Source organism: Pseudopodoces humilis, chromosome 5, assembly GCF_049639895.1.
Source record: "Pseudopodoces humilis isolate 2021_Gansu_Grassland_sample_001 chromosome 5, ASM4963989v1, whole genome shotgun sequence".
Taxonomy (NCBI): Eukaryota; Metazoa; Chordata; class Aves; order Passeriformes; family Paridae; genus Pseudopodoces; species Pseudopodoces humilis.
This window is the reverse complement of record NC_142204.1, coordinates 60,169,826-60,183,250: the sequence shown is the minus strand read 5'-3', so window position 1 is coordinate 60,183,250 and position 13,425 is coordinate 60,169,826. Positions and strand designations below refer to the sequence as shown.

The 13,425-nt window shown below is 35.9% G+C and overlaps 1 protein-coding gene across 3 annotated transcripts in view; it reads left to right on the top strand.

Moving 5' to 3' along the window:
• The window catches only part of KMT2E (lysine methyltransferase 2E (inactive)), a 56,793-nt gene that overhangs the window by 28,263 nt on the left and 15,105 nt on the right, over positions 1-13,425 (top strand). For all 3 annotated transcript variants that reach the window (XM_014255179.2, XM_014255178.2, XM_005526006.3), the window contains 8 exons: positions 3,525-3,697; positions 4,687-4,725; positions 6,330-6,542; positions 7,950-8,080; positions 9,151-9,268; positions 9,413-9,522; positions 10,394-10,655; positions 12,562-12,660. In XM_014255179.2, the coding sequence (XP_014110654.1) occupies positions 3,525-3,697; positions 4,687-4,725; positions 6,330-6,542; positions 7,950-8,080; positions 9,151-9,268; positions 9,413-9,522; positions 10,394-10,655; positions 12,562-12,660 (1,145 nt within the window). The remainder of the gene's footprint in view (positions 1-3,524; positions 3,698-4,686; positions 4,726-6,329; positions 6,543-7,949; positions 8,081-9,150; positions 9,269-9,412; positions 9,523-10,393; positions 10,656-12,561; positions 12,661-13,425) is intronic.

The window sequence follows — 13,425 nt, the reverse complement described above, 5'->3', positions numbered from 1 at the left end:
GTCAGAGTATTTATTTTACATAAGTAGTTCCTGTACCTGTTCACAGGATTTCAAAGCTCACCTGGCCTAATTTGTCACAAGTTCTGTCTGACCATCACCAAAGTGTGTTGTAGAATTCTTGGTTGACAGCTGATACTTTTAAAGTCTATTACCAAAGTAATAACTTGGGAGTAGGTCATCCTCCTAAATGTAACATGTTTTACTTCCAGATCATGTCTCTGAAGTAGTGGAGTGTGTATGTGTATTTTAAGATTTCTTTTAAAAGTACCTTGTAGATACAGTCCTGCTGCCCACTTCATATGGCTTCAGAAAGTCTGGGGGGTGTGTGGCACAACTGTGTTTCTTGTTGCAGTTGATACTTGGTGATGTCTGGTACTGTTTCCTAAAGTCCCTTAATGGCATTAACAATCTACTTAAAAAACCACAATAATTTTTTGTTTTGTCTCTTTTCATTTTAACAAAACCAAGCTTATTTTTTACAGTTTGGTTGACCTAGTAGATTAACCAAATTAAAATTCTAAAAATGTTTGGACTTTAAAATTATTTTTGCTGATGCTATTAAAATAGTAGAACAAGTAGATTTATAGCTTCTTTGGAGTTAATGAGTTCACTGAGTGGTCTGATAATACTGTGAGGTTGAACTTAAATTTTTCATAACAAATAGGGGAAGTTAATGATCTGAGCTATTTAAATCTCTTGGGATTTGTAGGCACACTATTGGATCATCTGCTGTAAACTTAAGGGAAGAGAGATTAAAAATCTTAGGAGGAGCTGACAAGATTTTACCTCTGAAGTTAGTGTTTTAACCCTCCTCATTCTTGATCAGTATTCTAAATCTGTTACATGCATTCAGTAGGAAGTACTAAATGGTAAAGCAAAAGTATCAAAACAGTTAAAGAGAACCAGAATTTGCTTTTCATCTAAAATGTGGTCAAAGTGCAGTATTGATTACTGTGATTTATAATACATAACTTGAATGTCTGTGCTTACACCTCTTAATTTCCATTTAGCTTGGGTGAATGCACTTTATGTTGACTGCTGTAAAGTTCAGTTGGACTTAGTGATTTTGGGTATAAACTGTGTGAGACATTATTAAAATGGGCAATTTTCACAGATGATTTCAAGCAGGAAAAGCAAAAGTGGCATCAATTTGAATGGATCTTTTAAATGTTTTAGATACTCAATAGAGGCAGATGTTACTTTTAACTTTATTACTAATTCACAAGTGTTTGATAAAAGGTAAGATTGCATAATTTGGATACGCTTTGATGAGCAAGTCTATATATAGGGGCTTTGATGAGCAAGTCTATATATAGGGCTTTTCACTTAGATACGAGAATTCTTCAGAGTATAATGTTTTTATTGTAAAGATTTCTGGAGAGTTGCTGTCTTAGCTGTGTTTCATCCTAAGGTAAACAGTGGGGGAAAGCAGTAGATCAGTTGGTCTGCCTCAATAAAAGAGTTTTTAATTGAACATTTCACGTGATAGAAAAGTGTGTGTGTTTAAGCTTTTGTGTGTAACTACATCACTTTTATTTCTGGCAACATTTTTAGCCCATTGTTCTGGGGCCTGTGGTTGTATGAGGTGTTGGTTTTGTTTTTCTGGTATAGAAGTCCGGTTCTGGTGCAGCTTACTGTGCAGTGGATTACCTATTATGCCTCAGTGAAGTGAGCACCTTTGTTAAGCCCATACTCACTTGTATACTGGATGTTTTGGGTTTGGTTGGTGGGTTCATTTCAGGTTTTTTGGGGTTTTTTAAGATGCAATATCTAGATGTGTAAATTACATAAAGATGTTGCTTTAAGCTGTTTAGTCTTGAAATTGATGCTGTCAAGATCACTTGCTGCTTATGGGTAGATGAATCTGCGCCCATAACTTGTGAAATCTGGAGAGTCTATATCTTGATTCTGACATGCAAACTCAAGATCTCCCCTTAGTGTGTTTTACCATGGCTCTTCAAAGTGAAAGCAGGTTATGTAGGTTAGGAAGGTGTGTCTCAAAACAACTCCATGTAATTACATGTTCAGTTGAGGTAATTATTCTTTACAGTAAGTTACAGCACACTGTAGATGACAATACTGAAATGTTGCTTCCCTAAGGAAAACAGTATTTTGTGGGGCTTGGGGTAAGGGGGAGAGGTTTGTGTCTGTGATGTCATGATTCTGTAGGCACTAGTGTATGGACTACAGACACCAGCAGTTTTAAGTTTCTATTCTGAGGTTTCTGTTTCTCAGGCATTGGTTATTCTGCTATTTATTCTTCTTTGATTAGAAATTGCTTCTTTCTGTATGCTTTTTATGCTTGTTTAGAAAATATTCTCAGCAGAGATGTGAACAAATTCAGAAAACATCATCAGTTCCTAATTTATGAAATATAATTATGTTCCTGATAAGGTGTTTAAAAGAGTAACCGAGATGGTAAAATGGGATTGTTTGCTGAATCCTGTTAAGGAATGTTGTGAGCAGGAAAAATCCAGAGTAACCAGTAGCTGGAGTTCTTTATTTAGTAAAGAAGGTTTTGAGAATTAGGACTGCTGAGTGCACTCATTGAAGCAACATCCTTCTGAGATCAGAAGCAGTGTTCTCTCTGCTCTCATATTAACTATTTGTACAGCCTTCTTCTGTGCCATATGAGAAAGTTTTGCTTAGTGTGAAGTGTATTTACTGAATGCAGAATATATGGAAAAGCTGCTAAAATCTGAGAAGACTGTACTGAGCACATACAAACAGCAGTCTCTTATCTGTGTGCATCAGCTCTCTTCCAATCCTCCCCATCCTTCACAGCCTTTCATCTTGACAGAACTAGGGTAATCCTGTTTCAGGTCAGGATATGTGTTTGTCTGACATAAATGCTGATGTATGCTAAATTTCAGGCTTTGGCCTTGAGGTCTGTGAGAGCACAGCACAATGAAAAAGTATCTGTCAGTTTGTGTCTGACTGTCTCTTTTTTTCTTTCTGAGTAGCACAGTGTTACTGTAAAGGGGATTTTGATACAAAAGGCTTTTGGCTTTTGACATATTCACCCTGAAAAAGGCACTGGACAGTGCAAATTGCAGCTGAAATAGTTGATTATGACTTTTATGTGATTAATTAATAGAGCTTCACAAGAAATGCTGGTCAGTCATTAATTTTAATCCATTCTAGAATGCAGTTATCTGAGAGGATCCAAATGCTGTATTACAAGTAAAAGCTATATATAAGTGAATGAGTTTAACAGATTTTTTTTTTTACTTTTTACCTTTTTTGTTCAGATTCTAATTTTGCTTAAAATGGAAAATGGTCATTAGTTACATTCTGAGAATGAAATTTAATCTGGTGCCATTTTCTTACCTTGCATTACAAACCTCTCTTAATTGCCAGTTTCTCATTGGTCCTTCATTTTCATGCTGTTGGTGAATTTTGCATATGAGTGCTTGGAGCATTTGTCAGTATGAATTTTTGTGTTTTGAAAGCAGATGTAGAGTAACTAGTGAATGTTATTTCTGCAGTACTTGGGTATTTACAGACTATTCTTTGTTTTAAAGATGGGGACACCAGTGCAACAGAGAGTGGTGATGAGGTTCCTGTGGAACTGTATACTGCTTATCAGCATACACCAACGACAATTACTTTAACTGCTACAAGAGTTACAAAAGTTAATGATAAGAAGAGGAAAAAAAGTGGAGAGAAAGAACAGAACATAGCAAAATGTAAAAAAGTAAGTGACTGTAATTTCTCTTTCTCTTTCATGTTATAAATTACAGCTATGTGACATTTCTTACCAAGAGACACTGATTTAAAAATCAGGCTATTTTACTGCCTGGTTTTAGCTTGAAGCATTTACTCTGCTGTAAACGATAGTCTTCCTGGGTGCCTGACCCCCATGACTCGTCCTTATTTCAAATTAATATATCCTGCCTGGGCAAGTTCAGTTTTATAATTGAGGCAGAATCTCCCCACAGGAATTGCATTTATTGGATCATTTGAAATAGAGGTGGTGCAGAACAAGCTTTGGGATACCCAAAGAAAAATTCCTTGAAACTCTTCATTTGTGGTGGTTTCAAGTACAGAAATGTTTGTCATCAGTTGTCCTAGTGTAACTCCATTTATTTGAGTAGAAATTGTGTGGAAGTGTGCTGTCAAAGTTAGCTGCTAAACTGATTAGAGTAAAAAAAATACTGATGTTATACTGCTTGTATAAACTATATATGTGAAGACAAAACATTTGTGAAGAAGTAAAGTACATAGAACTTCCTAAATAAGTGGTTTTCATAGTTAATTTCATTGGCTTGGATGAGAATTTTGTCCTTTAAAACTTGAAAGTCAGAATAAGTTATTGAGGTCTTTTTGGAATCTTTACTAAAATGTTTCCTTTTGATTAAGCAGTTCTCAATACAAATCTATGGCATGTATTCCTCTCTTACCTCTGATATTTTGGCTTGGATTCTGAAATTCTAGAGAATCAAGTTGTAATATGAGAGAAAGGTAGTGGTACCTGACTACTGTGCAGTTAGGGTGGAATGCTGAATTGGTTTTTAAAATACATTTTGTGAGATGTAACCTCTTACCTCCTTGAGATTTCAGCGTAGTTTGTTGTTTTCCTCTTGCATGTTTGATTGAAAAGTTGTTAATTTGTTAATAAGTTTTCAATTCCTTTAGAGATTTTGTATTTCCTCCAGTGAATATGAATATCTAATTTTATTCCAGGCATTTCGAGAAGGATCCAGGAAATCTTCAAGAGTAAAGGTAATGTGATTTTGTTTGGGTTTTGTTTCAGACCTTAACTGTACTTTACTTAAATAATAAGCATCAATAGTGTAATTTGGGCTATACTCTAAACACTACAGTATTATCTTCTTGGTAACTAATATTACATATGCATCACAGGGATTTTAAATTAAGGTATGAGCGCTACATCTTTGTCCTGTGAAATTAACCAGAGTAATTTGTGCAAATTTTTATTTCAAGAGTCAGTAGATTAATTGGGGCTCATGTGTGCTATGTGAGGGAGTAAAATTGAGTGAACACCTGATTTGAGCTTAGTGGCTCCAGCTTTTCATAACAGTTAAGCAGTGAAATAATAAAACGGTTATATTGAATTTGAAAGCTAAGTTAGTGGTTCTTCTCTGTCAAATCTCCATCTACACCTGGTGGGACTCCTGTACATCTGGCAGGATTCTACTCACTGATACTGGCATAGTCTGAGTGAATCGTATTGGGATGTCTGCCTTGTAAGATTTAAGTGTTACAGCAGTCTTTAAATTCTCCGTGACATAAAATTGTGCATGGTGTGAGAACTAGGTATTTCCATAGTTCATTCATGCTTGGTAAATATAAAATCAAGTGGGATGCAATTTACACTTCAAATGTGTAAGATGTGACTTGCGAACAGTGAAGACAAAATTGGGGAAGAAAAATCTCTAGTTTTGTGGGGGTTTTATAATATGGTACTTGTAAGGTTCCATTGTCTTTTCATGGTTGTCTTAGCTTCACACCTTTGAAATGCTGTTTTATGTGTATGGTTTTCTTCATGCACAAAAGAAATGTAAACAGGTAATTTGAATTGCTGAACTACTTGTGTTTTATTAATGTTTAATAGTGTCTCTGCTCAGGTGGATAGAAAAGGGAGCGTTGGCTGGCTGCTGCTGTCCGTAAGGAGCTTTGGTTGGCTGCAGCCTGGCTGCTGCTTGTGAGGTCTGGAGGTACAATGGCACTTTCTTTAAAAGTGAAAGGATCTGAAGCACTGCAGAAGAAAATTGTATAGAGAGGAGCAGATTAGGAGAGAAAAATTTTATATGCAAAGCCTGTAACGTTAGAGTCACAACCTTAATGTAGCAGGTGTACGATTAGTAAAGTTTAGTAAGTTATGCAGCGGAAGAAAAGATACAGCATGATCTTTGAAGTTGAAAGGGGAAAATCAAGTCTGTGTATTACAGGATAAAAGCTGGAGTTCTCTATATTTGCATATGTTCACAAAAGTTGAGTGGGCAGGGACACCTGACCCTCCAACAATTCCTGCACTTAGATTTGTGATGCAGTGCAGTTGTGGGAGGAAACAATGTCACTCTCCATTCTCATCCCACTAAGAGCAGGAATCACTGTTGAGGAGGGAAAGTATTCCTGAACTTGAGTGATACTTAATAATAAAATTCTTGAAAGGACAAATGTAATGGGACTGAATTTAACTCAATGTTTTTAAGTAATACAAAGTTTTATACCAGACTTGCTAAAAATACCCAAACTGTAACTCAGTGTCATACCTTTGCCCATCATTTTGTGTCTTGTAGAATTTTTTCTTTTCATTTTAATATCTTACCTTCTAATATCTGGTCACTTACTTCAATTTTTAGGGCTCAGCTCCAGAGATTGATCCTACTGACAGTTCGAACTTTGGATGGGAAACTAAAATCAAGGCATGGATGGATCGTTATGAAGAAGCAAATAATAATCAATACAGTGAAGGTGTCCAGAGGGAGGCACAAAAAATAGCTCTCAGATTAGGCAATGGAAATGACAAAAAAGAAGTCAACCCCAGCAATCTGATTTTCAAACCTCCAGTAGAGGTAACGAGGTGCCTTGTTGTGTTACTGCATGCTGTTTTTGTGCCATGACATTAGATGCCTTAAAAAAAAACCCAAGCAACCAAAAAATCCCAAACCAGAACAAAAAACCCCAAACAAACAAGCAAAAATAAACACAGGGAAAAAAATACAAAAAAAGGGACTTCATATTCACTTTCTGTTCCTTGTCTCACCAGATCTGAGCATCAGAATTTTAACATTTTTTCAGAACTTGTAGCTGATTTTTATACATTCTGTATCACCTCAGTTATGTTTACATTTGCATATCATTTATCCCAAAAAGTAGCTACAGTGTTGGTCTCAGCCTGAACATAGGATTGCCTTTAGACTGCCTCTTGACACACAGTCAGCTTTAGTCAACTTGGCTGCTGTTTCTCTGTGAGGGATGCTTGGAGTGGTTAGAGTAAAGGAATTATTGGAAGTGAATTTATATTTTTCCACCTAGTATGTGTATCAAGATGTTCATTGTCTGTTTTTCTTAAGGTGTGCTAAGTGCTCTGGATGTTCATGGGTGTTCTTTTTTTTAACTTGTGGTCCTGTAATTTCTAGTTTTTGAAGAGAAAGTGCAATGCCTTTTTCTGTCTTTATCAGTAACTTATCAGTTACTTACAGGCTTAAAATCAGAGCCATGTAAAAGACTTAGCATTTTGTAGCAGAAATCTTGAGGAGTAGTTACTGTAGCAGATTAATGGAAGCATCTTTGCTTCTTTTTCTCAAAGACCATCATGGCATATGGGACACCCTCCTTAGAGGAATATCCCTACTTACAGAGCCTTTTGCCTACATAGAGGCTACTTCCTTTTTGATTGGTGATGACAGTTAAGAGATGTGTGAGTTCACTAATTGCCAGGGTATGTATTGGTTTTTAATTAAAGCCATCCTTCCATCTAAAGATACGAAAATGAATTTGGAAACTCTCTCAGGATTTTTTATTTTTCCAGTTATTATGTTATTTCCCTGTTCTGTTTTTCCTTGAACGAATTGAGAACGTCATTTTATGTCTGCATGTTTTATTTTGTTCAAAGGAATTGAAGCCTTTTGAAAATGTTGTTCAAAACAGTGCAGCAATTACCTACTGTCCTAGTCATGATGAGAGTTAAGTGCACTAAAGGCTATAGTACCTGAATTGTGAGAGCATGAGTATGTTGGTTTTCAGCCGTGTCCTGGAGGACTAGGGCCAAAGCATTCCTTGTATCTAAATTGGTAACTAGTAGAATTGCTGGGGAGCAGGACAGCTTGGTCAGTTCAGCCTGGAGGTTTAACTATAAAAAGGGGGGGCATTTTTAGTTCATATAAAGTTGTTTAGTAGTTGTGAAAGTATAATCTGCTACTAGTAATAAGGGAAAGATGGTAGAAGGTAAAAATTCATAAATTAATTTGTCTTTACAGAGTTATGTGCAAAAAAACAAGAAAATTTTAAAGGCTGCCAAAGACTTGCCTCCTGATGCACTTATTATTGAGTACAGAGGAAAGTTCATGCTGAGAGAACAATTTGAAGCTAATGGATATTTCTTTAAAAGGTTTGTTCATTCCTACTGTCTCGGTAAAAGTGATTGTTCAAATGGTGTTTGCTAAACTGTTGCTTCAAGTACAAGTGGGTCTTAGTTACCAGCAGTGTCTTGAATTTACTTTGTCTGATTAAAAGTAATGACAGCTGAAACCTTTTCTGTCCCTTTGTCTTCTGGATATCCTTACAGATTTGTTCAGGAGCTAGTTTTCCCTTTTTGTTCCTCCCTGATTACAGGATTTCCTGCATGCTCAGTTGGGTAGCTGTGCATCTTAAAGCAGGAAAAAGACAGGTTCTGCCATCCTAAAATAATTCATATATTAATGGTAAAGGCTTTATCTTTTGTGAGAGAAATGGATTTTAAGTCCATGAGACTGAGAATGAAATTGGACACAGGTCAGCTTGGGGCCATTTTACTGCCAGAGTTCTCTAGTTTATTGAGCTGTGTGTGACTGCTTCCTTCTTCCTGTGGAGTGGTTTCAATGCTGGCACTAACTGCATGAACAAACCTATTTGGGAATTTGCAGAAGGCCTGTTGGAGGAGATAGAACAGACAGCTTTTGCTAAGTAAAGGGTTCCTTGGCACTTGGAATAGCAGAACTTGAAGCATGACTTCACAAAGTATTTGGAGGCCCCTTTCCTTCAGGAGCATTGGTACTAGTGGTGCTGCAGGTGTTATACAGGGATGTGCTGGTCTTACTTTTCAAAAATATTATTTTATGTGGCTTATAAATTTCTGAGTTTCATTTTGGGGCCTGTAATAAGAAAATTTTATGAAATTTGAAAAACATTAACTGTGTGTCTTCCATGTTTAGTGCTTGCTCAGTTAGTGTTCTCCCTTTTAGATCCCGTGCAGATGATACAGGGCTGTAACTCCACCTTGAGGTATTCTGAGAAAATATTTGGGGAATGCACCTGTTAAAATCATGACGCTTAAATATGAACATGTCATTTTTAGATTAACCTCTATTTTTGGTGTATTGTGCCAAGCATCATGTTACAAAGCTGACTAATAAGAAAAACAGGCACTGTTTAGCATCTTCAAAAATTATGAAATTCCTGGTTTTCTTGTGTATTTTTCAGGCCATACCCATTTGTTTTGTTTTACTCCAAATTCCATGGGCTAGAAATGTGCGTTGATGCAAGAACTTTCGGAAATGAAGCTCGATTTATCAGGCGTTCTTGTACACCAAATGCGGAGGTGAGCACATTGAGAAAGTAAAACAAGGTTTTATTTACTTAGGAATCTCCTTTTCCTTAAGATTCCTGATAATTTGAGCAATCCCTACAATTTTTATACTTGAAAGTAATTAATGATAATGTAATAATGTTCTCTTGACTATAGGTAAGGCACGTAATTGAAGATGGAACAATTCATCTTTATATTTACTCCATCCATAACATTCCAAAAGGAGCAGAGATTACCATAGCATTTGATTTTGATTATGGAAATTGGTAAGTATTTGAGATTGCTGTTCTAAAATATATCTAATGCTCATTAAGTTACTTTGCAATTCAGAATGGCCTTGGTTTTGTATCATTTACTTTCTTGCATGTTTTAGTAACACAAGGCTCCTTAGGCACTGCATTTACAATGAAAAGTGTGTGTGGGTAGAGTTGTGTATTTTTATTATGTGCATTTCTGTGGCCTGCTCTTAAGCCAGCTTGGATGCCGTGCTGCGCAGACATGCCTTTGCTATTTGACCTGAGCTATGTATGACTACAGAGTACTTGTGGTAATCAGCATGGGTTCAGACTATCTCAAGATACTCGGCGCTGTTAAGAGTAGATATACTCCTCGTAAAAATACATGGTAGTTGTGTTTAGTACCTGAATGAGCTGACAGCCTCTTTCAGTTGAACATGTTTGAAAAGCATTTACCATGTATCCAAGTGGAGGTTGGATTGTGCAGAGTGACTCTGAGTTTGGTGTGCTCATTCTGTAAATTGTATCTGCCATCTTTGCATATGAAATGAACTCTCTGGCTTCCATGCATCTGCATGTTTTGTACTGGTTATATTTCCACCTAGGACTACACTCAGGTTTTAGGTATCTTTTGTCTTTCAAGCAGAATACTAACCTTGAATTTAAAAGAATTCTGTGTGGCAAAGCTAAAGAAGTCAAAACTTCAGTAAACCAGTAGATAAGGTTTTTGAATTACTTTCATGTTGTATATTGTGGTGAAAACCTGAGTCACCTGCATTTTAATGTGGTTGGTTTGCATTATAGCAGATGTTTAATATGAAATACCAGTGATATAGTATTGAAGGGGCTCGTTGCTGTACAACCTAATCAAATATGCCTTCTTGCATATAATTACTTGCAGTAAATACAAAGTGGATTGTGCTTGCCTCAAAGAAAATCCTGAGTGTCCAGTTCTCAGACGTTCTGAGCCTACAGAAAACATGAATACTGGATATGAAACTAGAAGGAAAAAGGGAAAGAAAGAGAAAGATGTTTCAAGAGAAAAGGAGACTCAAAATCAGAACATCACATTGGATTGTGAAGGAGCAGCCACCAAAATGAAAATTGCTGATAATAAACAGAGGAAGCTCTCTCCCCTCAGGCTGTCCATTTCTAATAATCAGGTACTGACACAAAGATGCTCAGCAATAAAAAGCTTTTAAATACAGATACTCTCCTTATATAGCTACTAAAGGAATTTAAACAAGTCACTGAAAAGCAGTGTGAAAATTTATTAAAAGTCAGAATGATGGATAAGCTGTTTAGAATTTTATGTATTTTCAGTTTTCCTTAATATTCGGTTGTAATTAAAGGTCTGTTGGAGTTTTTTCTTCTGAAGGTCTTTGTGACTCTCTGATGTGAAGGCCTTATGTTACATTTTGAGGAGCTCCCAGTCCATCCTGAAATGCCTTTTGGCTAGTTTGCCCATGTTACTCAGAAGTATTTTCAACATAGCAGTACATAGCCCTGCTCTTAAAACAGAACTCAAATCCAGAATACTGAGTGTTGACTGCAGCTCCATTTTTAATGGAGCTGTGCAGGTCCGTGTTTAATTCAGCTGCCAGGAGGAACGTGTGTTTTGAAACTAAATGTATAGGTAGTATGGTAAAGCTACCTGGTATTGTACTGTGATAGTAAATTTTAAATCAAGTCTTTTTTTGAGAATGTCAGTTTGAAAGAGCTGTTGGGAGGGGTCCATGACATAAATTGCTAATTTTGTGGAGCAGCTATTAAAGAGAACTGTTTAACATGATGAGATTGTTACCTTAGTAACTGTCTATATTTCTTCATTTTGAGGGTGGTGGTGGTGATTTTTTTTTTTTATATATGATGGTTTTTGATGATGATTTAGGGGCAGAGAAAAGGGAGTTATTCTGGTGGGGAGCAATTCCTAGTTCTTTTCTAGTTCTTTTAACATCATTTTAGGACTGAAGAAAATGAGGTAAAAATGAGCGTACTGACACCCAGGTTTCCTAAGATGATAAATTGTTCTGGCATGTTAGTAGCTAAATAGCTTAAAAATGCCTGGAAGTCAGAAGGCATGCATGTGACTTGCAAATTATGGTCTCCAGAGAGATAATATTTAAACTTTATTACCTTAAGTGATTTTTGATTTGTATTTTGTGTCATGTTTTCAAGAAATGATAGCTGGTATAGGGAGTCTTTTCCCAATCTTACAATGTAAAATACAGTGCTTAAATAGAACAGTCACAGGAGAACTTGTATTGTTTTTCAAAACTGAAGAGTAGGAATTGTGGGAAGAATAAAGCTCTTAAAATAAGCACATTTACACTTTCCTGTACACTTTTTTTATGGTAGCATCATATATATCACCCCAGGAAGAAAGCTACAAACTTCCTGGTTTCTGTACATAGATACCTATTTTTTAGATACATATTTTTACCTCTGGATCCTTCTTTTTTTTTTTAAATACATAAGACAACTTTAAATCTTTGTCTAGTGCTTTATGTAAAAGTGAAATTGCATATAGGACTAGTGAACACTTAATTAGTTTCAAAGTTATGCTTTCATGCTTGTTTATTTTTCAAAGCAGAAAACCATTGTTAGTTAGGTAACTTCTGTGTTTCCATATGGTATGGCACTGTTGCTAGATTATATAGTGAGTGTTTAAATGGAAAGTATGACTTCAATTGAATACACTTCTGAGCTGTTGCAAACTTTGGCATTCATTCTATTTCACTAAAATAGAAATAAATAGAATAATAGAATAGAATAAATTTTGTGGATGTATAATACAAAGCACCTAACTATTTAACTAATTACAAAGTAGTTAGAGCAGTTGCCATTGTTGGTGTCCAAAAGTTTCCTTTGGTTGAAAGGTTTTATTCTGATACTACTTCTTGCTTGGTGGGATGAGGGAGTAGGGATTGGAGCACTTTCATCCCGATTTGTTGGTTTGGTCACTTTTGATGTAGTGATCAAAGGATTCTTAGTTCTGTGTAGCTTTTAGTTCACTCTCGTTTGCAAGAGGAGTAGAATTTCTGTAAAACAGTAATTTCCATCTTCCAGGAGCCAGATTTTATTGATGATATAGAAGAAAAAACTCCCATTAGCAACGAAGTAGAAATGGAATCAGAGGAGCAGATTGCAGAAAGGAAAAGGAAGATGGTAAGTTGGGAAGCAAGTAGCTGCCTAAAAGGCATCATTAAGGCTTAGTGACACCTGCTCTTCCCATGCTAATTGCTGAGTTTTTGTGGGCTTGTACAATCTGCGCATGTGCAAAGTCAGATCCTTACATGAACTTACCCTTAAAATGCAAGGCTGGCTATTTGAGAACAGTTCATCTGGGTTCATCACTGCATTCTGACAAAAATCTGCTTTTATCTTCAGTTGTATATAATTTTTTAGTGTCTTTAGATTATTTCTGCAGTGCCTGTTTTAGATATAATTTTTTGCTCTTCATTATTACTTGTTATTTGTAATGGCTATTTTTATAGATAGCATTGTGAATCAAGATTTTCCCCTATTTTATTTGAATTCCCTACTTGAATAAAAAGTCTCAGAAATCCAGATTTTCAGAATTTGGTGGAACAGTGCTAATAAAAGTAGCAACTTAAAATGTGCTTTTTTTTTTGTTAAGTACTTAAAAATTAAGCAAGTTCTTAAATCCAGAGTAGGATTCCCTTGTTTGTCAGGCTGGTATGGATGCAAGCCTTGCTTCAGAAGTCTAGTATTTCCAGTGATTGTAACATGTCCCTTTAATCTGAGCTTCTGCTGATCTTCATGTCAGACATACATTGAACAGGTTTTGAAGTACTTAAGAAAATACAAGAGACAGAGTAATTACATATTTTTATGTGTATAAATAAATATGTGTATATATATATATATGAAAGATTATGACTAAAACTTACTGTGATTATTGTTAAATTC